This window comes from Pipistrellus hanaki, assembly GCF_964339955.1.
Source record: "Pipistrellus hanaki genome assembly, chromosome: 14".
Lineage (NCBI taxonomy): Eukaryota > Metazoa > Chordata > Mammalia > Chiroptera > Vespertilionidae > Pipistrellus > Pipistrellus hanaki.
The window spans coordinates 24304626-24331121 of record NC_140516.1 but is presented as its reverse complement, the minus strand read 5'-3'; the positions used below and the strand labels follow the sequence as shown (position 1 = coordinate 24331121).

Below are 26496 nucleotides of genomic sequence, written 5' to 3'. Positions count from 1 at the left end.
ACCCCAATTAAAAAACAGAACAAGCTTGGCCAGAGTGGCTCAGTTGCTTGAGCACCGTCCCGCGCACTGAGAAGTTGCAGGTTGGATTCCCGGCCAGGGTACATACCTGCGTTGTGGGTTCAGTCCCTGGTTGGGAGCATATGGAAGGCAACCGATAGATGTTTCTTTCTTACATGTCCTTTCTCTAAGCATGTCCTGGGGTAAAGATTTTTTTTTTTTAAAAAAGGAAAGAAACAGAATGATACCAGCCCCTTTTGTGTTCTCTTACTAAGTTTACATTCTAAGGCAGCCTTTGGTATTTAGGATCTAAATTCGATATCTATCAGAAGCAACAGGGAAACAATGCTCATTTTTCCACTCAAAGAACAGAAATAAGGCTCAAGGCTCACAAGGTACATTTTAAAAAATTATCTTTATTTAGGTTTCTGATTCAGCACATGTATCAAAGACTAATCAACATAAAGAAGTAAATAAGACATTAATTGGAAGTCTTACATCTCTCTACACTCTGACCGAGAATGTCAAAAGATTGCCACTATTACCAGAACTCCAACCTCGTCAAGTTGTAGACCAGCTGTCATGAACACACAGTGTGCACGGAGGTGCAGAGGCAAAAGACAAGCTAGCACTTGGCTCTCCTCTCTTTCTTGCTGATGTCTTTCTGTTTGACAGTCCGCTTTGCTTTCCATGCTCAGTTCCAAATAAAGTTCAAAGCAGCCTCAGGGTCAGCCTGACCGAATACGCTTCCGGAGGAACGCATTCTGGAACTGCTGCGCCTGCAACTTTGTTCTTTGCCAGGATGAAGTTCAGATCGAGATGTACAATACAATCTAGATGACGGTGCAGACTTAAGTCAAGAACTAAAGTTGAGCAGTAACCCGAGTTAAGGCATGAATGCACACACGCACACGTGCACACACACAGCTCCCACACCACCATGAACATAGGACTCCGTTTGCCTGATGAGAGGCAACCAGGGCTTGGCAGGTAACCACAACTGCTGAGCATTCTGCAAAATGCTCCCCATAATTTTATGCCAACAGCTGTGTGTGTATGTTTTATATTAAAAAAAAAAAATTAAAGAGAAATAAAGAAAACTAGAAACAAGACAAAAACCTAAAAACCCCTCATTTCTTACAATGGCTCTTGCGCATGGAACTCATGTAGCAGCGTCAATGGCTGGCTCTTCAGTAATTTGGAAATAAAAGGTTGTCTTACTATGTATTTCTTTGGTAATCATCACAACGAAGTTGTCAGTGTTGGTTACCTAAAAGACAAGTACTAGACAGAAGATCAAGTTACACAGAGAAATTTCTTCTGTACTGATTAAGATAAAAATATTGAGCTCTCGAAGCACAAGTTACTATGTTTTGTTTTTTTTCTTGTCTTACCGGGCACCCTCTACAAGCAAGGCTTCATGCAGGACAAGTTCGTGCCGACCTAACAAAGGGTGACACACCGTGTATTCTATGGTCCTGACAATTGAACAGGTAACAAACATTCACATTATCAATTATTTCTGGTCAGATCGAAAGCCAATTACAAAGGGACAGCAGCACTTGGTGACAAAGCCACATTCTGGTCACACATTCATTCCATGGTTGTGGGTCAGTATCTCAGGAGCTCAGCATTCAATCAACAAAGGAGCCAGGTCAGTGAAATCTTAAATACTTCCACCATCTGCAAATTTCTAGAATTCTGCCTAAAATGCCAGCATGCTCTTTCTTGAGAGAAAAGCAGGTCAGAGCCCAGAGGAAGCGAATTTGGTTTCGCGTAAAAAAAGGCATGGTAATCTGGCAATGACGTACTTACCCTAGTAGCAGCACAGTGTAGCCGAGGGTCTCTGTCCGCAAGACAGAAAAAAAAAATGAAGCTATTATACTATCGCTCCCACCGGCCTTCGGGATGGCTACGGATTTTACAAAGGCCTCCCGGGAGGCTGTCCCGAGTTCTCCGGGGCGAGTGGGCCATGGGAATGGCAGTGACCACGGGGAGCACGAGGAGAAGAAGGAGGGGCGTCAGCTCCCCACGGGGGAGGGGGCTCTCACCTCTCTGGGCTCGGGGTCTGAATCTGCCTTGGCAGGCGTTGCCCAGGTGCGGCAGGCTCCACACGGGCTCACAAAATACTTTAAAAAAAAGACACGAAACAGCATACATCCGAAAGCAGTTAGTGTTTGTTCTATCAATTCTGAATTGTCCGCAGGGAGAGGACGTCAGATGGGCTGTGACAGGTGCCGCCCGCAGGAGCCGTGTTCTGTTTTTTTTTTTAAATGAAATGACTAGCCTGGGGGCCCCAGCACTTCGTGTGGGCAGAAGCCTGAAGGTCAAGAACCTCGTCTCTACAAGGCATTGGTCGGGAACTGTGGTTGTTTCACGCCAGGTGCTTTGTTGTTCTCCAGCCGGCGACGTTCTGACTTTTGTGCTTTCGGGAGGTAACTACATTGACGGGAAGCAGCGGGAAGGTCACTACACGACGGGCTTCCTCGTGTGAGCGCAAGACACTATCCCACAGCACTGACGACTCTAATCCTGCAGGAGGTCCTTGTAAACATGTGCCATGGTTCTCCTCTAAGAAAAGCCAAGAACTGTACCATGAGGGCAAACGTCGTTTGCCACCTTCTCCGAATACCTCGGAATGGCCATGTACCAGGAGGGCCAGGGAGCGAACGGTGCCACCCTCAGGGTTCAGCGGACCCAGTCTGATCCTATTAAACATCTAAAGCCTCAGCAATAATACGCCAAACTTCTTCCCCTGTTTGAGAACTGTACTGTGATTATGTATATTACACACACATCATAAATAAAATTTATATAGACGGACGATTTCTTCCAAACAACGAGGAGTGACGCTCTCAGTTTGGGGGTGAGGAGGGAAGAGGGTGAAAGCAGGAAGAGGTGAAAAATCCTATTGTTTTTACTCTCAAGTTCTTAAAATGCTAGTCAAACACTATTATCCAACAAGACTTTTTTTTTTCTGTCTGTAACTCTTAAATATGCATTCAAAGGCAAAAATGGAGGTTTCTATACTGTACAATATTAAATATCTACAATGTCATGGTTCCTTATTTTTAGGAGTGTGTTCCATAAAGAGCTAGCTATTAGTAAGAGATGGCTGTCACAAAACATGGACTCTTAAAAATTACTGATAAATTAACTTTCAGTCCTCTGATTATATCCAACAGATACACATTCTCATCATAAAATATACATTCTCTAGGTAAGGTATTTTCGTCCACAGCATATATAAATATGCAAACACAGGTGGTAAAAATCACTTTACTACCAAAGTACAAAACAGTTAACTGCTGAAAAGCAAAAAATAAAGATGTTGCAGTCTTAAGAAAAGAGTGACTCACGGTGTTCCACTTCGAAGTGAAACCCAACGATTTATTTGTGCTAAATGCATGGGGATAATGTATTCAGAATATACTTCTTTGTACACACTGCACTTCTTATCCTGGGCGAAATAAGCCGTCACCAATGCCAATGTGCTACTTTCCTATACACCTCTCCTCTCGTCTGCCAAGCAATAAAGTACTGTGCGGCCATGATGCCAAAGATATTTCTACAACATTCATTTCAAATAGTTATCTTCTAATAATTTCGCACCTTTAAAATATTTGTTCAAACTCTATTTCAGGGGAACACAAAGAAAGAACGGGAAGGGGGAAATAGCTGTTGTCTGTTATAATCGCATTGCCTTCTGCAGCAGGAAATCACACAGCACGCTCTAACCAGCCATGGCAACCACAGTGGGAGGACAACATTAATGGACGCACGTGAGAGGGGGCCAGTTTGGGAAGATTAACATTGAGAAGAAGGAAAGAATCACACTTTAATATACAATAATTATCCATCTCATGTAGGCGGAAAAGGGACAGCCAGGTGACCCGTTACTTCTGGCTGGTTTTTTTTTTTTTTTTTTAACAAGCGAGGCGGATGCTGATCTACACTGAAAACAATCTATAAAAAGGGTATCTGTAGAAAGCTCAATGGACAGTCTTGGGCACTGACCATCTAACTTTCCATTCTAGATTTCCAAATTGTAGTGCTGAGTTATTGGTATGTTTGGTAAATACCATTCTAATGACTGGGGGGGGGGGGGGGGGTGTTTGTTGATGAGAACAGCTCGGTAAATTTTCTGCAAATTCATGGGGGGGTGGGGGAAGAATAAAAAAAAAAAAAAAAAAAAGATATCCCTTTTTTATTTTACAAACCTAAAAGCCAGGAAAATGAAGCTCTGGGGCCAAGCAAAAAAAACAAACAAAACAAAACAAAAAAAACGGCACACGGCTGCTGAGTGACCGAACATTGAAAAGCAGAGGTTCCAGCCAAGGAATGGACGCACGTGTCGATTCAAGTAAAACACTGATGGAAAGAGTCGTCTGGTTAGTGTTGTAACCCACAACACTGGCTGCGTTTCCGACAAACATTTACAACACAATGAATGGTGAAGCCTAGATAACCTCAGTGCAAATAAGTCAGATCCAAATATGCCAGGGGAAGAAGCCTTTGGCATTGAGTCGACGGCTCCACGGTAGGTACGAGTCCCAACATGAGATTCAGACTAAGCACATGCATTAAGGCTGGGAGGAGGGGTGCACCGAATGTTGCGAAGGGGCGGGCTGCGTGGTGGCTGCCGAGGGGACCCCAGGCTGCATCGGGGGTGGCGGCGGGGGCGGAGGCGGCTGGACCGGGGTCTGTGTGTTGGGAGACGGAGGCGGCGTGGGCCGTTTGAATTTGTCAGGACTGTTGCTTCTCCGTGGCGAAGGCCTCTGTGGAAAGGACAGGAGCAGTAGGTCAGTGTAGGGACAGACAGCTCATTTCTTTCCACAGCCTGACTCAGAGCTGAAGCCAGTGAAATGTTGACTAGCGATTTCCTGGTCAATCCCTATGGATTTCTCAACGAGTAATGAAAACTTACAGTCAGGTGTATGCCTAACACCTATGAAAAAGCAAAATCACTATGGAACTTGCATTGACCGAAGTACTGGACTTGCCCCCCTTCAATGAATCAGTCCTAAAATTAAGGCTCAGCTGTCACACCTTCTCTTACATTATCACTAACAAAAGTTTTCAATATCCTAGAAGCTTAAGCTAAACAAAAAAATGTTTCTGCTTTTACATCGAGCCCTCAAACTGCGAAACAGCTTCAGAAAAACCTTAATGCTCTTGGAGAATAAATAGTTTCTTGTTTCAAGATTTCCTTACTGGGAATTTACCGTCAATGCAGTCTTGCTCTCAAACCCCGATTAGCTACATTTCCAATTGCTCCGTTAGCCAACTAAATAATCAGTTCTAAAGAAAAAAAGATCCCCTTAGTGAAGTTTGACCAGATGCACTTGAAGTTCCTTCTAATTTCAGGAGAGAAAAAATCCTGAGTGAAACTAGAAACAAAGCTAATTTCAGAAAGCATATGGAGGGCCAGTGAACTGTGAAGGTGCAGACAATAAATATCCTAGACATTATGGCAACTAACAGTAATTGGTTTTGGCAAGGACTTGGCCAGAGTTCAATCAAGGCATTGGCCAGAGTTCAAAGTAAGTTCCACAAGGGTGATTTTTGAAGGAAAGCGAAGTTGAAATTTTCCTTCAGGGATAAGTTTTAGTGTCAACACCAGAATTCGGTATCAGACTATTAGGAAGTCTCTATACAGTGTTTAAGGCGAACTGATGGAGGGAGGGAGGAAGAATGGTGACTGTCTAAGGGCATCGATCCTGGTCTCCTAAGGAGGACCAGGGAGACCACCATCTGGGGTAAGGGCTGCTTCCCACCCCGTGGTACTCACTGTGATGCCGTGGGATGCTCCCATATGCTGCGCATGAAGACCCGGGGAATTGTAGTAAGACATGCCGGCTCTCGTCAGTGAGGTTGGTGGCGTGAAACCAACCGTGTGGCTTGCATATGACAGACCTGAAATATATAACAAGACCTTGTAAGCATTATTTCAAACTCAAACTATCTGTTGTCCTTGACCATCTTAGGAGGCTTCAAAATGCAGAAGTTCTCCGTCACCCACAAAAATGGAAATAGATGAGGTGCACAGTGGGCTCAGGGAATGGCCTGCTGGGTGACAAGGGATGCATAATAAAAGTTAAGCCGTGGAACAGAACAGAGAACTGGAAATAATCCCATGCACACACGGTCAAATGACCTTCAACGAGAGTGCTGAGAATTCACAGTGCGGAAAGGGTAGTCTCCTCAACACACGGTGTTTGAAAAACTGGATACCCGCGTGCAAAAGAATGAAGCTTACAAAATGGAGCCTGGGGGAAAGTCCAAGGTGTTGGGAGCGAAGTGGCCATTTACCGTGATGTGTATGCAGGGAGCGGGGAGAAGAGGTTTTCTTTGAACAGCTTTGGGGAATAGACAATCCTGAGCCTATTTCTTATGAAAGCAATGAAATCTAAGAGAAAGGCTATGAAAGTGGATCCTTATCGCCAGATAAGAGAAGCTCAGAGAATTCAATTCATAACAACAAGAATAAGACCCAGCTTATATTCTAGTATTACAAGGTTTATTATTATTATTATGTTAAACTGCTAATCAAAAATCTCCGAAGACTCCTATTGTTTACCCAAATTTAAAAAACTTCTCTCCTCTGGCTATTATAATTCTCTTCTCTGGCCTATGCATTTGGCTCCAAGCTGTCTCCTGAGGTTCCTGGTTGGTGGATATCAAAGCCCTCGACCAACCCAAAGCAAACGAATCCGAATCTATGGGGACCAAGGTCCCAGGCAGCAGGTGTGAAGAACCACAGTGACCTTATTTGTCACCTGATTCTGACCTCCACATCTCAGTTCAGGCTGTGCCCTTTGCCTGGGATAGCTTCTCTTCATACAGGACCTCCTCGTAACTTACTCCTTCCCCCGCTCAACCCCCACCTGGGCTGATCAGGACCTCACTCAGCCTCCTGGAAGAGGCCAAGAGCCCAGACTCCACAGCCGACTGCCACATTACCTCATCCTCTGGTTCTGCCCCTCGGCACTGAGCCACTGTGGACTTTTACTCCTTCAACTGTAAAATTAGATTATCGGAGTGGCCTCTCGAGGTTGTTGTGGAGATGAAATGAGTTAACATCACAAAATGCTGAGAGTACCCGGCACCCGGTAGAGAAAGGCTCAGTGAGTGCCAGCGTAGGAAGGCCCACCTCAAAAGCTCTCCAAGCTGGTAGCTCTCCGCTGTTTAAACCTCTTCTTAAACGATTTCGCTTCTTTTATTGCAACTTATTTTAAAATAGTTTATAATTCACAGGAAGCTGTAAAAATACTACAGGGTTCCCACGAATCCTTCCCCCAGCTTCCCTGAATGACATCTTACATAACCACAGCACATTATCAGGACCAGGAAACTGGTATTGCTCCAATACAGTGACGAAGACACAGGATGTCACCTGGTTTTACTGTATTTTGTGTGTGTGTGTGTGTGTGTGTGTGTGTGTGTGTGTACAGCTCAATGTAGTTTCTCCACATGTACAGTCACTGTCGAGTCACTGTCACCACAACCAGGTCACAGAACTGCGCCATCACCACCCACCAGGAAACTCCTTTGTGCTAGTTCCTTTAATCCTAACGCCTGTGAAGGACCAATGTACTCTCCAGCACTGTGATTCTGTCACATTGAGAAAGTTATAGAAATAAAATCATACAGTATGTAACCCCTTGAAACTAGTTCTCATTTAGCATACACCCTGGCAATCACTGGAGAATGGAATCAGATACCATGATTTGGGCGGTGGGTGTGCATGTTGGGCAGTGGGTGTGTTGAACACCCTTTTTGGAACTTAATTATTCCTTACCCTTGATGAGGGCACATGAAAATACACTAATTGGGAATGTCTCTTTCTTAAATAACGGATGAGCCAAAAAACACAACTCTCCCCATAGATAATCCACATATAAATGAACAAGGAGATCTTCCCTAAGTTCTAGGAAATTTACCTTTCAAATTGTGAAACAGGATTCAAGGTATCTCAACGAGTTGGTGAAAATGCAAGACTGCCAATGTCAAATGGTAAGGGAGGAAGAAGAACCAACGTGCTTAAAGTAGAAATGAAAACTGCAGGAACAGCATCACTCCACTAAGGAAGTGGTTCTCTGAGAACCACAAAGTCTTCCAATAGAAAACAAAGTGAGGGAAGAGGGGTTTGGGGAGAGATTAACCAGAGACCGCATACGCAGGTATGCATAACCCACAGACAGACTTCCCAGGAGTGCGGTTAAGGCCTGGGGAGGGGGCAGGAGCATGGTGGAAGGGGGCCAATGGGGGGAGGGGGGAGGGGACACCTTTAATACTTTCAACAATAAAGATAAAGTAAATAAATATAAAATGTAAAAAAGAAAGTGAAAAGAACACATGAAAATTCGGGTTTTGCTGATGCACTTATATATAGGGACTGCAATGGACTAGAGTAGGAGTAATTCTGCTGCCAAATAGGAGATAAAATCTATTTTGATGATATTATAGAACTTAAAATAGGATACAAATGTTCTCACTTAGCCTGGCTAAAAGAAAAAAGAAAAATCTTGGTGTTACTTTTTATGTAGTTTAAGGGGAAACCGAATAGCTTATTTATACAAGCAAGGCCCACACTACAGGGAAAGGGTCTGCTGAAAGTAAAAATTATGAAAATGGAAGAATATTTTCTTCAAAGCACTTGCTATAATAGAAGTTTAATGCTGCCAACTAAGGTCTGACTTTATTTTTATTTTCAATGGCCACAACATTATACCTAATGAACTGGAAATTACATGCCTCTCAGGATGTCTTTAGGCTGAAACACACAGAACATTAAACTATAGGTAATATGAATCGGCATTACCCATCAATCGTAAAAGCTGCTCTCCATCTTGAGTCTTCCTAAGTCATGCCTTCCTTTTAGGTCAGGGGTCCTCAAACTTTTTAAAGTGGGGGCCAGATCACGGTCCCTCAGAGAGCTGGAGGGCCGGACTATATGAACTACTAATTCCTACTGTAACACCTCGGCTGCGCTCACTGCCCAAAAAACCTGGCGGGCCGGATCAGACTCCTCTGCGGGCCGCATGTGGCCCGCGGGCCGTAGTTTGAAGACCCCTGTTTTAGGTCAATAAATGAGAAAGCAAAAAAGACCTTTATTGTGGTGATAAAACCCAAGAGCTCTTTGGGGGAAACTGAGAAGCAGCGGAGCAGGGAAGCTTTGGGAGAGAAGTCAAGGCCATTGGAGAGCAGGAGAAACAGTTTCAGGAATACCCTTGTGGCAGGAACAGGAGTGATGACCATGACACAGATCCAGACAGCAAGTTGTCTTTGTTTGCAAACAGCCTCTCTTGAGGCAGTTGGACACCAGAGACAGTACGCTGGACACCTGTGGGTGCACCACCACAGCCACGCTTGGTTGTGGGACTTTTGATTTCACCTCTTAAAAACACACCAACCACAGCATCCTAGAGCTGGGCTGGATCCTACACTCCCAAAACCAAGCCATTTCTACCTCGCATTTTCTCTCTGGCTACCCGTGTTACGGCAGCACGTCCCCTTTACCAACCTGAAGAACAGACAATATGAGATGTCACCCTCACACGGAGCTCTTTCACTTTCCCAAACCATAAAATCTTTATTGCCATTAACCCTTCCAAGCAGTCACTCCTTCTCCACCCCCGCCCCCACTACACACACACACACACACTTTCCCTCGAACTGTTTAAAATCTGTTTAGCAGCAAGCACAAGGAATCCAGTCTCTTCACTTCAGTCACAAGACTCGATCTTTGGCTGCTACCTTTTCATTCCTCCCTCCCCTCCGCTTGCCAGCCAACCCCACCCTGGCCCTGCCACTTCCTCGCTGCTGCTTCCTCGTTCTGCCTGGCTGGATGGTTTACTTGCTCTCCAAGCTGTGCTGGTCCTGGAGCCAAAGACCCCGGGGGGAGTTTTCGGGGTCAGGTGAAGACACGCACGCCTTTGAGGGAAAGGCTTCTGAGGAGCCAAGCCAGCTCCTTCTCGCATGTCCTGGTACGAGGACCGAGTCCCACTCACAATCTACTGAAAATAGCTCTCACAGATCCCAGTGGGAGGTGTGCAGGAAGCAGCTGATCGGTGCTTCTCTCTCATTGATATTTCTATCTATTTAGCCCCCTCCCCTTCTCTCTCTGAAATCAATAAAAATATATTAAAAAAAAAAGAACAACACTGGCTTTGCAACAAGACATGGCCTCCCCCACCACTTTCTGGCCATGAGACCAGTAGCTTCCGATTCACTGCATCCTCAATTTTAACATGGGAAATACGGTGCCTAGGTTAACGCTTTGGCGAATAGAAATTAGATTATGTAGGCAGAACATAATGAAAAAGCCATAAAATGTGGCTATTTTCACCGTCTATATATATATAATAAATAAATAAATACCCAGGTCCTCAAAGTGCTCTTTGAAACAGCATCACCATCTTATTAGTTCCCATATAAGTAAGTAGTAAGTAAATAAATATTAAACCTATTTAAAAAAAAAAAAAGATATGCTATGATGCATCTTAAAAATCAACCCACGGTTAGTCAATGCATCAGCATTTAAAATCGCAAAGACAGTTTTAAAAACAGTTTGGGGAGTTAATTTCCTTTTAGATTAAAAAGAGAGAAACACCAGTTCCCACTATAACGTTTACGCTTAAAAATTACAAGCTAAACCCTGGCAGTTGGCCGGTTTTCTCAGTGGTCAGAGTGTCAGCCTGCAGACCAAAGAGCTGCAGGTTCCATTTCTGTTCAAGGGCACATGCCTGCCCCTCCCATAGGGGTATATGCAGGAGGCAACCAATAGATGCTTCTCTCTCTGTCACTCTCTCTTCCCCTCCCCCTCTCCCTCCTTTCCAATCTCTCTCTCTGAAAATCAATGAAAAACATATGCTCAGGTGAGGATTTAAAAAAAAAATTACAAGACTCAGTCTTGATAGCGATGTGTTTTTATGTTTCTCAAAAACACATGAACACACTCTCTCTGTTTATAAGACTTTTACTGATAAAAGGAAACACACTCAGGGATGCCCAGTAACACACCAGAAGTCAGCCTCAGAAGCAGCGGGCAGAGGTACTCACCCGGGGAGATGGGCCTGCTTGAGCTCGGAGAAGGAGTGTAAGGGATCGGGCTGGACACAGTGCGAGGTCTTAGTCCTTGTGCAGACATCTCGTTAAAACACCTAGGAGGAAGGCAAAGATGATCAGTTCCGCCCGCATTTCAACAGTTCTTAAGAGAGCTCTGACAAGAAAATGCTTGGGGTTCCCATCCCAATGTGTAGAGAGTGATGCTGTAGCTAGGAGACACCCATTACCATGGGCTCTTGCAGGGGGGTCACTGCCCAGCAAACCTCTCCCCAGAGACTTGGGCTGGGGAATCTGGAGATCCTAGCTCAGCATGGGGTCCTGGGGACAGATGCACCACACAACAGAGAGGCCCGGGCTTCTCTCCATCACAGCAGCTATACAGACTCCACCTCCGCGGTCGCAAGAATTACAGAGCCGTCTGTGTGTGAATGGCCACATTTAAATTGCTCTTTGAAACAAACCCGAACAAGCCCTCTGGGATCTACATGATCAAATTAGAGCTTAAAGATCTGTCTTTCTGTGGATCAAATGTTGATCCCGTACAAGGCAAGCCTTCCTTAACAAAGTCACACGTTAGAATGTAATAGAGTGCCGATGAGGATACATTTCTGTGTGAGAGATGTTCTAGTAAGTTATCTTCCACAGGCCTCGTGGTCACAGGAAGAAACGGGCTGAGACCTGTGTCCTGGGGAAGATCTCAGCCCTGATAACCCAGTTCACGAGCAGAACGTTAGCGCTGTCGCTACTCCACTGGCTTACTCAACAGGAAGAAAGCCAAGCTGCGGAATCTGACATACATCTCTCCCCTAGACACCCACCACCGACTCTTCTCTGCTCTCCAGAACAGGCCCACGGAGGCAGGGGCTGGACTTCTTGTATGCTACCATCCAGCTAGCAGCAGCAAAGACAGCCTCTTGGTTGTTAAGGAATAAACACAACTTGTAGATGCCTCAAGTGTCTATTTTATTTTTCTCCCAAATATGCTATCATCATCCCCGGGAGGGAGAGGAGGAGAGGATGTCTTTATTAGGAAGCTGTGCTCGCCTGAAATGACCTGATGTGCAAAAGATAGAGCAACCCTCCTGGCGTGGATACGAGTTCTGAGGGGAAAATGTTTATCTGGAGCCTGAAGGAGCGTTAGCAGTGTCACCATAGTTGGAGGAAATTCCAGAGCACAGCTGGCTCAAGATCAAGCACAGGGTCCCGTGTGTGCGCGAACAGACAGCCTGCTCGGTGGTGCCTCCCAAGTAGTTAGTAAAGTAGTTAGTAGGGCTGATGTGCTTTTTAATCCAAATGGTTTTCAGGGGATATGAATTTCAGAGAGAATGGGACACGGTCAGAAAGAAATCAATGAAATTCAGAGGTAAGAATAGTGAAGGATAGTTTTATGTAAACTTTTGAGACCGAATACTCTTTATTCTACCAAACAAGGTAGCATATACATAGATTCTTTAATGAGGATGCCCCGTTACTCTGTTTTTATACTTTTTTTAAAAAAATTATGAAATTATAGACCTTCGCTATAGAAAAATCTCAAACTTATCTTGAAATGACAATACCACTGTCCATAGTAAGTTGGCCCAAAGCCTTGTTAGCGCCCTGGATCCAGTAAGAAGCAGAAACAAAAGCAGAGCACTGCTGGGGAAACACTGCCCACATGCTCTCAAGCAGTGTGTTCGGACATCCCCAGCACCAGCAGGCCCTGGTCTCAGCCACGGGCTCCTGGGCCTGTGGAGGGGCCGGAGGAGGCTCGGTCTCCCTCCCACACTGTGGTACCGACCATGTAAGGCCAGGGCACCCCTGGTCCAGGACAGGAAATATCCTTGCAAAAACGATCTGGTTCTGAGACGGGCTAATTCCCCAACTGCTGGGTTTCTCTGCTGACTAAGCGGTTTTTCCAAGGTGAATGTGTTGCTTATCTTCACAATCACCTTACTCCCAGAGTTGGCGGTGGGAAGGGGGAGGAGGAGGGAGCGGGGAGAGGGAGAGGAAATCCCGATGAGAGAGAAATGCTGATACCACTTTCTCTGGTTAACCAAAGATTGACTCTTATTTCAGCCCATTTCTCAGTTGGACAATCGGGGCCTGATGATACACTTCAGCAGATAAACGCATTGTGTTATTTTTTTTTAAAGTAGCTGCAGAAAGGCTCAAAAGTTACCAAGAATGTTAAGGCGAGGCCTTTGGCTTTCAACAACCTCCTGTCTTCTGCTGATTCCTTGGCTGTGAGAATGCGTTTGCTCGGGCTGTACCAGGATTTACTTACCTGCATCTACGACTTCAGCCTCTCCCAGGCTTTAAACAGACATAACCCAGGACTGGACCAATTCACCAACACATGCGAACTCAGCCTCTCTACACATCCCGCTGCCTCCACTGCTCTCCCCAGCAAACGATTCTGAGAAGGACATTTCCCCACCTCTCTGTTTGGGATTACGGGAAATGGTCACCCTTCTTCATTTCCCCCATTCTCAGCATCTATTTGATGTAGGAGTGTTCATCATCGCACCCAGTAAATGTCAGCACCATCCCCTTCCACATCTAACAGGGTGTGAAGAGAGACCTTTTGGAGCCTTTGTTAAAATAAACCAAAACAAACAAACAAACAAACAAGCAAGCAAGGAAGCAGGCTCCTCAGACCAGTGCACACCTTTCATCATCCATTTCCAAGCTGGACTCGCTCTCGGAGAGCTGCCGGCAGAGGGCTTCCCTCCTCTCCATCTCCCTCTGCAGCTTCCTCTGCAGCCGCAGGTTCTCTTCCCTCATGTGACGCTCCTCCTCCAGGTACTGCGCCATCTTCTCCGAGTCTGAAAAGCCAGAGTTCCCCGTGAAAACGTGGCCTGTGAGCGCACACACAAACCTTCACCAAGATGCCAGCCGGCCGGCTCCTTGGCTCCAGACAAGAACAGTCTCAAGCCAGGAGCTCTCATTAAATCTGGACTTAACGTTTACCCCAAGTGCCCAAGTTTATCGATAATCTGCATTTGGAAAAAATACCAGCGGCATTGGGAGTTTAGGCGTCGTCACCCCCACTTCCTTGCCTTCTAAGCGGCCTGAGGTGGAGGAGGAAATGGTGGACTTGGCAGCTACTAGAGCTTCCTGCATTACTGGAGCTCTGAGGGGAGAGGGCTCCATCAGGGAAACAGAGCCAGCCCCCGGGCTGCCCTCTGGGCACCATTTCTGTGCCCCTCCACTCCAGACACGGCGCGGCCAGTCACCTACAGAGCCATCACACTGGCAGCGCACCCACGGCGCCCTGGGGGCCAGTGAGCTACAGCATGCTCGGTATCGGTTGTAATTCCTTTTTAAAAACTAGAAGTTGACATAGCAAACAACTCGCGCGTGTCAAATAAGATTACTTTTGAGTGTGTGTGTGTGTGTGTGTGTGAGACTCACTTACAGCCTTCCCGAGTCAGAGAGCAGGCGAAGACCTGTGCGCAGCCAGGCTCTTGGGATGGCACCTTGGCTATGACAAATACCCCTTCCTGAGGAGCTGGCCAGACAGGGGTGGGCAAATGTAGGTTCACGGTGGTGGGCACGCGAAACAGTTAATTCTTGTGTTAGCAGTTGGTAATTATTGTATTATTTATTCCTATTACAGCTGTAAACCTACTGCTGCCCACCCCGATCTGTAGAGGTCTCCACTCCAGCATCCATCTCCCGGCCAGAGCTGTGTAGCCCGAGGGCAGAAACTGGACCTGGTCGGATTCTCTCTCTCTCAGATATCTGGAATGCAGAACGGACACCTTCACGCGGCTCTAGAATCTCCTTCTGCTGGGTCCCTGGTTCGCAAGCCCCACGTGGAGAGGTTATTCTGGGCAGCATTCTGGCACATTCCAATAAATGGCATCACATGACCTCCCAGCTCTTTTTCTGGTTTACCCCAGACAGAATCTGTTGTTACTAAGGAACCAAAATAACCTTACACAAAACTCAGTGTCTACCCATCTTCCTGCTTCTTCCTTTTCCCTATCTTAGCCATGGAGTTTGGAAAAAGTGAAACCTCAAAAAAAATGGGGGTGGGGGGGGCGGTAATATCTACTTCACTATTCTGAAAAATAGCTACCCAGTCAAAGTGGCCATGATCGCGCCTGAGAGAGTTCTCCATGTTTTCAGCCATTCCAAATTTAAGAAGGAAGGAGCTGAATGCCACATTGGCCATTTCTCTGCCACAAACAGAGAAATGGCCAATTCAACTCCCAAGTCCATCAAACTAGTTTCAGTTTTAAGCAACTCTGTGAAGGTCTGATCCTTTAAGCAAATAATGACTTTTGAGGATAAATATCCAAAGATTTCTAAGGCGTCAGCATTTCAGAACACATAAAAACGACTGGATATCCTTATTTTAGAAATTTAAATAAAAACCACCAGAATTAATAAACACTGTTATGTACACTGAACACTAAATCCCTCCGTTGTTCTCCATATAATCAAAACCCTGCTGCTTCATCCAGTGGCGAAAGTCCCTTTAATTGAAGGCATGCTGGGAAAATATTTACAAAGCACACTTTTAATATAAACGATTTAAATTACTGCTTCCCAAATATGCCCGTGTGCAGCACTTCTCACCAGCGCTCCAGGAAGCATCAGATTGGCCCCTCGGAGTACTTATTGTTTCCAGAGCCAGAAGGGCGCTGTCAGAGCGAGTTGCCTTTCTTTTCCATAAATAGGAAAGAAAGCTCTGCAGAACTGAGGGTTCATGAGACTTCAAGAATAATCAGTGCAGGGGAAACAGTTTTTCAAAGGAAACGGCAATCCTTTCACATCTGGGGAAATCAGCAGGGGGAATCCTTAAACAATCATCTACAGACAAGAAAGCCGGTCAGCCGGAGGGATGGCTGGAAGACTTCCTGGCTGTTCAGCAATTAACAGAGAGGCCCAGCATTGGCCGGTGTGGCTCAGTTGGTTGGGTATTGCCCAGTGCGCCAGAAGGTTGCAGGTTTGATTCTCAGCGAGGGCACATGCCTGGGTTGTGGGCTTGATCCCTGGGTACTGGGTGTGCAAGAGGCAGCCATCTGATGTCACAACCTCACATTGATGTCTCTCTCTCCCTCTCCCTTGCTAAAAATCAGTAAACGATTAAAACAAACAAACAAACAAAAAATAACCAGAGAAGTCAGAAGCACAGAGAAGACATCAACCAGGTCCAAAACTTCTGGGTGTTACTGATCCAGGCACAGAGATATCACTCCGTGGGTGCCCTCTGCTGGCACACTGCCATACCTGATTTCAAGAGACTTGACTTACTTCTTCCCTCACGTAGAGCTCCCTGAGACATAAGAGCCACAGCTTATGTTCTCCCTTATGAGCCACAGTTTATGCTCCCCTACCTTCAGCCACCTCGCAATAGCGAGTCCAAGACAGTCAACTGAGAGTGACTTCCAGTCAGAGTCCAAAGAGGTGGTTTCCACATAATCCAAAGGTAACCTACACAGTTTGCTTTCACTTTCAAGTTTATGGTTAAAAAAATACCGATGTATGGAAAAAGATGCAATGACTAATAAATAATACAAGAATAAACTTTTGTGTACTCACAAGTGTAAACCTACTTTTGCCCACTCCTGTATAATAAATTGTGCCTTTCTAAGCTATTGTACTAAGCGTGTGGTCTTTTGTTAGAGAAGCAATAGGAAACTAGCACATTGTGTTTTTTAAAGGTTCTTGATGCACCATCCCAGACTGAATAAGAGCTTTCAATGGATTTTAGAAAATAAAACCAAACTAAAAATCACTGAAATTTACCCTGGAGGTGTTCTTGAACAGTAATCAAATGTATATACAGACATTCATTATAAATATGGCAACACAAGCAAAAAGGATCTATTGGTATGGGGCTAGTTAAATAAGCTGTGGTGTAACCAAATAATCAAATACTGAAGCTGTCCTTTAAAAAAGGGAGTAAGACAGCTCTATAGGTTGGCAAGAGAAAAGTTACAAGATATAGTAAGTGAAAACAAAAAGATGCAAAGAGTATATTCATTGTATTACTATTTGTATTTTAAAAGTTTATACAAACATATATATCTGGAAAAAATGCATAAAAAATGGATAATTGCACCCAGTCAGTGTGGCTCAGTGGCTGAGCATCAACCCATGAACCAGGAGGTCATGATTTTATTCCCGGACAGGCCATATACTTGGGTTGCAGGCTCAATTCCTAGTAGTGGGTGTGCAGGAGGCAGCCAATTGATGATTTTCTCTCATTATTGATTTTTATCTCCCTCTCTCTGAAATCAATAAAAACATCTTTAAAATTTTTTTTTAAATAGGTAATTGTCAGAATTGGGTGGTTGCGGATCAGAAATGAGAAAGAGACTTATTTTCCCCTGCATACTTTTCACTACATTGCCTATTTAAACAAATAAATTGGAGCAACCCAAAAGCAGAAATAGGAGAGACCCACACAAATGCACAATGATCTCATCAAGTACTCAGAAATCTAGTTCCTTTGACTTCCAACTCAACACTCCCACCTTTTCCAAAATAACAAATATAAATTTCAAAAGCCCTTATTCAAGTGCCATGAACAAATGTTATCTATGGCTAAAATTTAGCCGTAAGGAAGATAAACACTCTAATCTCTGCATTAAAACCCCCCACATATATTGAGGTCTCCTGCAATATTTTGTTAGCTCCATCCTAGAGATGGACGCAGGGGAGAAGGTTAAAAATACTACCTGTGATTCTGACCCTCCTGAAATTACTTGAATTATTTTTTAGAAGTATTCTAAACTAGCTGCCTGGCCCTACTATAATTAATTTTAAAAATAACGTATTCCAAGATGACAGGACAAACAGGTACTGGTAATGGAAATACAATACGAATTTGATTAACACAAATCAAATCGTAAATGTCGGTAACACCCTTGGCACTTGGTAAGTAGATTAATTCTGCAGACAGAAGACAGGGAAACCAGAGGCTACGTACGCTGTAACTGAGCGGCCCTCAGCTGCTTCTTCAGCCTCTCCACTTCATTCTTTAAAAACCGGATGTGGCGCATCATGTTTTCTGGAGAGTCGATCTCCATAGAGATGTCTCTGGGTGATGGGGGAGCTGAGACCGGCTGGTCTAATTTCTCCTGCAGGATCCTTTTTGGAAAAGAAAAATTCCAACAATGAGAAACTGTTTGTTTGCCGTTGAAAGATAAAACAACATAATAGTCAGAGGGCTTGTTTCAATAGCAAGCTCCTGTAATGAATGAACTGCAGAACCAATTCACAGGGTGGCTTGAATCTCCTCTGCCCATTTCACATAAACTTCTGGTCACCCTGACCTGGTATTCGGGTCAAAGGGTAGAGCTGAATGAAGGACCCACCCTCCCTTTCCTTCAAGTTGCCACTGGTAATTAAGCATTCCTAAAAAAAAAAAAAAAATCTCTAACATGTGCTTCTAAGTAGTATGTCTGGCCTGGAGAAGGCTCCAGAGTTATCTACTCCCTAAATGTTTGACATGCTGGATGAGGACATGGAGATACCAAAGGAATTTCACTCTCTCAGTGCTTTCAGCTGAAGTTTACGAACTGTGCAGTATCAGTCTCTGTGGGTGGTGGCATAGCATGGAGACTCATATAAAATTCCCTGCTGAAAAACCAAGCTGAGGGCAGGACAAACTGATGAGAGACCCTTTGCTTCTGGCCACAGCTAAAGCAGAAAGTTAAAAGCAAAACAAAACAAATTAGATTAATAATTGGTAGTTCCACCTTCCCCACTAATTATCGTTAAGCACATAAAATGCTTATTTGCTATATTCAACAGCTTTTGACTTATAAAATGTCAATTTCAGATTGCTCAACCCAATAATCTGCAATAATTTGGTACTGATTGAGTTCTGCAAAGGAAGACTGAATGGCAATAGACTTCCATGTCCCATTTTATGGATTGCTGGGGGGTTTTGGTTTTGTTTTGTTTTTAACTTTTACCTTTGAGTTTGCTCAAGGGCTCTAAAAACAACATTTATTATGTTAAGTCATTTTTCCTAATTCCATCTATTAGTACTGCTACAATCATGCAAAATACAGCCACATCTTGAATATTTCCCTGTAGATATACAGAGCCTCTACTTGCACTTTTCTTAAAGCCGTGATATGCTTCTATTTTGCAAATCTTGAGATGAACTCAGAATGATTTATGGATTCATCCAAACCCAATATTTATGGCAAGAGGACTCTGGTGAGCAAACAAAAAGGTCCTCGTGAAGTGGATTAATGAACATCTTCAAGAAATTCCCTTTCTACAGCCATCCACACATCCCGCATACAAAACTCCTCGCCATTCTTCAAGCCCAGCTCCAGCCACCCAAAGTCTGCAGCACTTAGAAATAAGGGCCTGACAGTACCTTGCACAGAGGGGTTCAAGAAATGTTTGCCTGCCCTAACCGGTGTGGCTCAGTGGATAGAGCATTGGCCTGTGGAGTGAAGGGTCCCAGGTTCGATTCTGATCAAGGGCATGTACCATGGTTGCGGGCACATTCCAGTAGGGAATGTGCAAGAGGCAGCTGATCGATGTTTCTCTCTCATCAATGTTTCTAACTCTCTATCCCTCTCCCTTCCTCTCTGTAAAAAATCAATAAAGTATGTTTAAAAAAAAAAAGAAAAAGAAAAGAAATGTTTGCCATTGAATGACATTTCACATCCATGTATATACATTTAACGCAAAGGATGCTAACCTTAAATATGTACGAGCATTTCTTTGCAGCAAAACATTAAATGGTAATTTTTCTATCAAAATCTCAGTCTTCCTAACAAAGTACATTTTATAAATATATAATAACTACAGGCACTGCTATGCTGTTTAGAAAAGAACTGGGGAAGCCAGTTCAATCAAGTAAAAAAGCTGAAACTATAGCCATCCGTCAGAACAATTTAAAGGTGAACAATAGCACCTGGAATAATTTCTTCACGGCCTCTGACACCAAATGGAAAGAAGTTCTGCTGGGCCACTGCGAGAGAAGTGTGAAGAGGTGACCAGCACGAAAAGAGGTCAGAAAGCTTTCAACGTGTTTTTCATTTGACAAATTAAATGACATGCATCAACCATGGAATTAAAGGTCCCATTGTTATTCTCCAGTCACACCCAGAACAGCACCCTACTCACATACACAATCCCCTATGGAACAGTAAGACTAAACAAACCGCTTTTCAGCTTCAAGTTTATCCATTCTTTTCCAGAGACGATTAACTAGTGCTTCTTGCTCTTGCTCCAAAGTATTTTCAAGGTCAATCTTCTCTCGTCTCAACTAGAGGAAGGAAAAGAAGTTTTACTGAGAATAGCAGGCCACTTAAAAACTTGGATAATTAGATTTCTTGATTGGACCATTATGACCCCTTTACTTGGAGAAATTGCGAAGAAATGGCCAATTTTCTAGCACAGACACTTTAAATGCATCTAGTTCTTACACTCTTGAGAAAACCAAGACAGGTTCATTCTTTGATGTTCAAGTTTAATTGCTGTCTGGTACATCACTTGTTTCAGCATTTATTCAAGGCACATGGAAAAAATCTCCCTTTAAGAGAGTTCGGAGGGAGTTCTGCTTACTAGATATACCAGGACTTACCTGAATGTTTGTATCCCCATTCTGGGCCCCCCCCCCCCCCCCCCCAGTTCTGCATGTACTTCAACATTAAAGATGACATCAACCACATATATAAATACCTCAAACACCCATATCTGTCAATGGGTGCACACAAATATGTCCCAAGATATAAAAATAGGCAGCAAATTATAAACACCGAATTCACACAGTACTGGTTACCTCAGGGGAGGTAGAAAAGAAGGGAACTTCGATTTGAGGAAAAGTATGCAGTTGTGGAGGGAACCCCAAACTATTCTACTTCATAAAAAGAAGCAAACTGGGAAAATTCATTTAACCAGTCAATATTGAGCAATATGAAAATACTGAAAACAACGCCGGGCACTGGTCAACAAGGAAGTAGCCGGGAGCCCAGAAGTCAGAAATGTCTGCCTTTGTGAACTTACATTGTAATGGTGTCAGGATAGTAAATGAAACAAATAAATTACGTATTTGGTAGAGGGCAAAAAGGATATGAATAAAAAAGGTTATTGAGAGGGTTAGAAAAATGCAATGATCAGTAGACTTCACAAGGACAAAAAGAGGGAATGTGCTGCCTCATTTTTTTGTACTTGTCTATGTATTTGAGACATTAAATAATTTTAACAGGAAATTTCCTTAAAAAGAGAGAAAGGCTGTGTGCCTGCCCCTATGCTGTCCCTGTAACCAAACCCAATTCACCTTTTCCATCACCGAGTCAACAAATTATCTGTGATTGCACAGCTGCAAAAATGCCACAGGGGCAGATTTCACGTTTCCTTAGGAGGTCACAGAGCCAAGCTCCTACTGATCAAAGATCCCTGCATAGACAATAAAGTGAGACCAACACCATGTACAAAACGTAATCTTTTAAAGTGACCAACGTAGACTTTATCCAGCAGGTAAATGAGCCTGGGTCACAGAGTCAACGGAAAATACAGCTTCAGGATTCTTTTCTTTGCATGAGGAGGGTAAAGGGTGGTGGGATGTCAAAGTTAAATGGGACGCATTTTGTGCTGTGAAGCTGGGAATAGGCTAATGCACGCATGCTCCTCAGAATGTTAAACAGTTCCTACCGGAAGCAATGAGAAAAGACCTGGAAAGCCTCATAGAACTCCTATGCAACCTAGTGAGATTCTGTGCGGACTACATTTTTGGCCACACTTTGAAGTATGATTCACAGCCATTTTTTAAAGAAACCACTTTCTAAGGCATTTGCCTGTGAAGGACCCTTTTTCTGTGTTTGACTAAAAGCATGATAGCGAGAACTTAAGAAAAAACTCAAGTAAGGCATCGTTTTGTAGTAGGGAAACTTATGTCCAATTACGTTTCATTTTGGAGTGAGTCCTCTTGCACAGTGCTAACCAGTAACTCTGAACACCCAAAGCTGTCTTTGCCTATGGCTAACTTACTAGGCGTGTGGCTCTAGCAGGTACTCACCTGCTGAGAGCCTCAATGTCACCACCTATGAAACGAGACGGTTGGCCTAGATGATTTCTGAGGGCCCTTTCAAAGCTACCCATTTTATCCTTCTTCATCAGCGTCGGTCTCAAGACAGCAGCTGTCTTTAGCCTGGGCTGGCTCGGCTGCCGATTTTTAGAGCTAGAAGCAGCGAGACAAATCATCTAACCCCACCATTTCATTTTAGAGCTGAAGGGACACAGGATCTTCAGGAGAAATTAGGCTTTGGGGTAAACGATGCTGTGTTTGGGAGCCTACCTCCTTTGCCAAGAATTCTTGGGAGTCGCAGAGTAAGGGGCAGCTTCATGAATCTGAGAGTATGAGGACACAGAAACGAGAAAGAGAGCAGGACAAACGGGTTGAAAATGGACATGAACCTCGGCCTCTGTGGGCACAGGCTATCCATTTCCTGCCCGCTTCAGCAAACAGGCTTCCTGGGGGTGAAACGTGGGATCGCTTTACCAATGTGCTCTCCTAACTCATTTGCATGATGTGGGCCACACAGGAGGCTCCCGCTCAGCAGCCTAGACGTGGGTGTTTCATTGCACAGACTGGCAGCGCTGGAGGGAGTCCGTATTGTTTAGCCCCCAAAGAGCAGGGTTTCCGGACTTGTTTCTTCAGCTTTAAAAAAATCTCAACTTTTCAGCATTGCTGGGAGTTCTGATGGGCACCAAGGGGCAGAGAAGTTAGAGGGAATGGTATTATTTATGATACGATGAACGGCCCATTAGATTCTTTATCAGACTTGCCCTTCCACCTCCTGCTCATTTATTTTCACAACCTATGCATTTAGAGCCGAACAGACACCAGTTCTGCCAATTCAGGTAGAAGGAGATTTCAGGTGCTTCTGACATTGTCCGGATGCCGAACAACCCTCAGATCTGGGCGAGTATATGCTAAGTCTACAGGCTAAGTCAGAAATTCGTGCTTGAATCATGACAGCAGCCCGGCTTGCTCTCACTACGCTGGTCTCTATCTGTAATGCTCTCCCCTATTCCCTTCCCAAGAATATCCCGTTGCTTTTTGTACTCAGTGTTCATGCACTAGGCATCAGCTCATCCACCGCCACATCAAATTCTCAGGCTAACCTGAAGCCCCTTCTGCCTGCTTTTTTTCTGGGAGCATCGAGGGACACAGCTGATCTGTAAACATACTCATTTGAAAGACTGCCCTGAAATTAAGTCAGTTCAATGGATGGCCAGGTTCTTCTCTTCAGTGGCTCTCCTTCTCATTGCAGGTTAATTAACCTCAGACCAAGGGTTCTTATGTTCTCAAAATAAATACGGAGCTCCTTCAATGGATAAACTTAGTGTGTACAAATTTAGCCAACTCATCTGAATCCACAGCCCTTCCTGCCTCTGTGTCTTCTCGGCGGTCAGATACTGACCTCCACCAATGTAGCAGGAAAAAGAGGGCGCAGCGGGAGAGATGGCTCCCCACACCATCGGATTGCTGCCTTATGGAAGCCTTTTTCCATTTAAAGAGAGGTTTGAGGCTGGCTGGGGTGTAGGGAGAGGTGAGGGGAGGGGTGCTGATGAGAACGTTAGCCTCACCACTATGCTCAGCCCCAGAACTCTGAAAGGTTTTAATGGATCTTTTCAATCTACTTTGAAAAGTCTTAGTCTAACTACCATATAATTATCATTTCTACGAGAAAATATGTTCCAAACACCTGAGTTGAAAAACAAATGTTGGGGTGGAGGGGATGAATGAAAAAGGGGAAGGGATTAAGGTGTACAAATTGCCAGTTATGAAAAACAGTCACAGGGATGTAAAGTACAGTATAGAGAATATGTTATAATAACTATGGATGCTGTCAGATGGGTACCAGATTTAACTTCATAAGTTATGCAAATGTCTAGTTACTATGTTATATGCATGAAGCTAATATACTGTGTATGTCAACTGTAATTTCAAAAAAAAATGTTTTAATTAAAAAAAAACTTTGGAAAGCAGCCTATTACAACAAATCTGAGACAATAAAGAGAGGGCCCTGGCTGGTGTGGCTCAGTTGGTTAGAGCATTATCCTGAGCACCTAAGGGTTGTGGGTTCGATTCCCCGTCAGGGCACACACCCAGGTTGCAGGTTTGATACCAGTTAGGGAGCGTAAGGAAGGCAACCAATTGATATTTCTCTCATACACTGATGTTTATCTCTCTCCTTCCCTCCCTCTCTAGAATCAATGAAACACATATCCTCGAGTGAGGATAAAAATAAATAAACAAAAATAAAAGACAGAGGGAAAGCCCGTGGAAGGGCTACCATATAAACTGAACTCAGACACACAGATTGTGACAACGTAAGTAAAAATAGCACTTAGGATGATGATATAAGGAGTGTGCCTGGTGTTTTAAAAAAAGGAAATAGCAGAGTACTCTCTAGGACCTACATTAATCTAATTCATAGTTGGCTTTTTTTTTTTAGATGGAAAGAGGTAAATCCTAAGAAAACAACTGGGTGATGGGGATTAGCACACCCATCTCCCCAAACCTTCCAGGTTCGGTAGTATCTGACGGCCATTAAAAGTTCAGCCCAATTTCCTATCAACTTATTATGTAATATCACAGATGTCCAGAGCGGTGACTGTGGAGGTTTGTCAGAATCATCTGGGAAAATAAAAAGCACAACAGTAAGAAAACAACTAAATTAAAGTAAGAAAAACGAACAGTTTTCGCCATGGACTGAATGTTTGTGCCCCCCATTCATATGTAGAAGCCTAAGTCCCCAATGCAATGGCTTAGAAGTGGGGCCTCCGGAAGGTCATTGGGTTTCATGGTACCAGAGGGTGGCCCCCATTATGGGATTTGTAATGACCTTTCTGAGAGACACGAGAGACTTGCAGCCTGCTGTTCCCTCTCATGGGAGGACGGAAGGAGAAGCAGGCAGTCCGCAGCCCTGGAGATGCCCCTCACCAGAACGCCATCAAGCTGGCGCTGATCTCCGACTTCAGGACTTCAGAACTGTGAGACACAAGGTCTGTTCTTCACAAACCAGCCTGCGTTCTGTGGTACAGCAGCCCAGTGGGCTAAGACAGTTATGTTTCTAGGAGAGGCGGTAAGAGACCTTACCTAGCTCATTCCATCCTACTTTGCCAATACAGATTAGCTAATCAAGGTTTTATGTATTGAGTCCTCAATGTTGTTGATGGATTCTGTGACTTTAATCAAAACAATGTAGGCTGATGGGTATAAACAAGTGTTCAGTTCCTATGGCATCTCATTAACATTATAAAGGTCCAATGGGCACCGAGGACATGCTGACACAGGAAAGAAGTGACTAACAAGACTCATGAGGGAGCTATGGAAATAGATCATATGCAACTGACAGGAAAAGAGCTGAGAACAATCCACCACGGTCCTTGGTCCCTGGCAAAGCCTTCACATACTAAAGCAACAGAGGCAAGTAAAGCAAACCTTAAACATGGCCTCGGTTGGCATATGTTCAGGCAATCAGTGGAATTTTGCTCAGCGCTGGCAATTCTCCTAGGCTAGAAAACATCTGACCCTTACCTTCTGGCAAAAAATTTTTTTTTAAAGAAATCAAGCAGCCAATTTGTATTACAGATGAGGTAAGACAGGTGTTCCTAGACCACAGAGTCCCTGAGGTACCTATTGGATTAATCAAGCCGAGGCTGGTTTCAGAATTAAAAACAAGTTCTAGGTCATCACAGTGCGGAGCCCAGGAAGAGCCAATGGAAGTTTGTCAGTGAAGAATAGGTGAAAAGGAAAGAAAGGATGGTCATGTTCAAGTGTAGGAGGCCGAAAATTACAATAGAAAAGAAATTTATCTATGTACTTCAGAAATATACAATAGGGGAAAAAAACACGCAAAAACATCACAAAGAACTACTTACAGAGCAAGATAAATAGGGTTGTCTTTTGGATGAAAGTTATTCTGGTGATAATTTATATTCCGACTTTTTCCTACCCCTGCCCACTTTTTAAAAGAAATTTACTATCTTTAATAAAAGACAATTTAATAAAAATGACAATTTCCTAATATTATTTAATAGTAAAACCCCTAACTTAGGATGTTCATTTACATATATAAAATACAGAATAAGCCCATATCCTCTCAAAGGATAAATCACAGCTTTCTGGAAGACTCTGAGAATTTCCCACATTGCCCAGAGTTAAACTTCTTTACCATAGCTTACAACTGTTTTTTTTCTCGAAAATTATGTTTCTATAAATTTTAGATTTATTCTTTGAAATAGATATAACTTCAGGATAACATTAATATCCTATTAACATTAATCTGTGAAAATGACACTATTTCATACTTTATCAGCTCAATAAATTTTGCTTTAGTTCAGTGATGTTGAAAAATGAAGGCTTTTATGAATCCCCCACACTTATAATTACTCAGATCTATTCAGTTTTCATCACAATGTTAAACAGGTTTGATGCTAGGTTTATAA

General features: G+C 43.8%; 1 protein-coding gene and 1 long non-coding RNA gene across 2 annotated transcripts in view; one reads left to right on the top strand and one right to left on the bottom strand.

The window, feature by feature from the left end:
• Window positions 1-393: 393 nt before the first annotated feature.
• Window positions 394-26496, bottom strand: part of CCDC6 (coiled-coil domain containing 6) — a 101772-nt gene continuing 75669 nt past the window's right edge. The window contains exons 4-9 of the mRNA XM_084903965.1: window positions 20199-20302; window positions 17996-18156; window positions 13718-13874; window positions 11062-11162; window positions 5789-5913; window positions 394-4775 (exon numbers count right to left, since the gene is read on the bottom strand). Coding sequence (XP_084760091.1) covers window positions 4581-4775; window positions 5789-5913; window positions 11062-11162; window positions 13718-13874; window positions 17996-18156; window positions 20199-20302 — 843 coding nt within the window. The 3' untranslated portion in view covers window positions 394-4580. The remainder of the gene's footprint in view (window positions 4776-5788; window positions 5914-11061; window positions 11163-13717; window positions 13875-17995; window positions 18157-20198; window positions 20303-26496) is intronic.
• LOC311632457 lies at window positions 5927-10161 on the top strand. The gene is made up of 2 exons (XR_014796793.1): window positions 5927-8881; window positions 9082-10161. It is a non-coding gene; the product is annotated as an uncharacterized lncRNA (long non-coding RNA).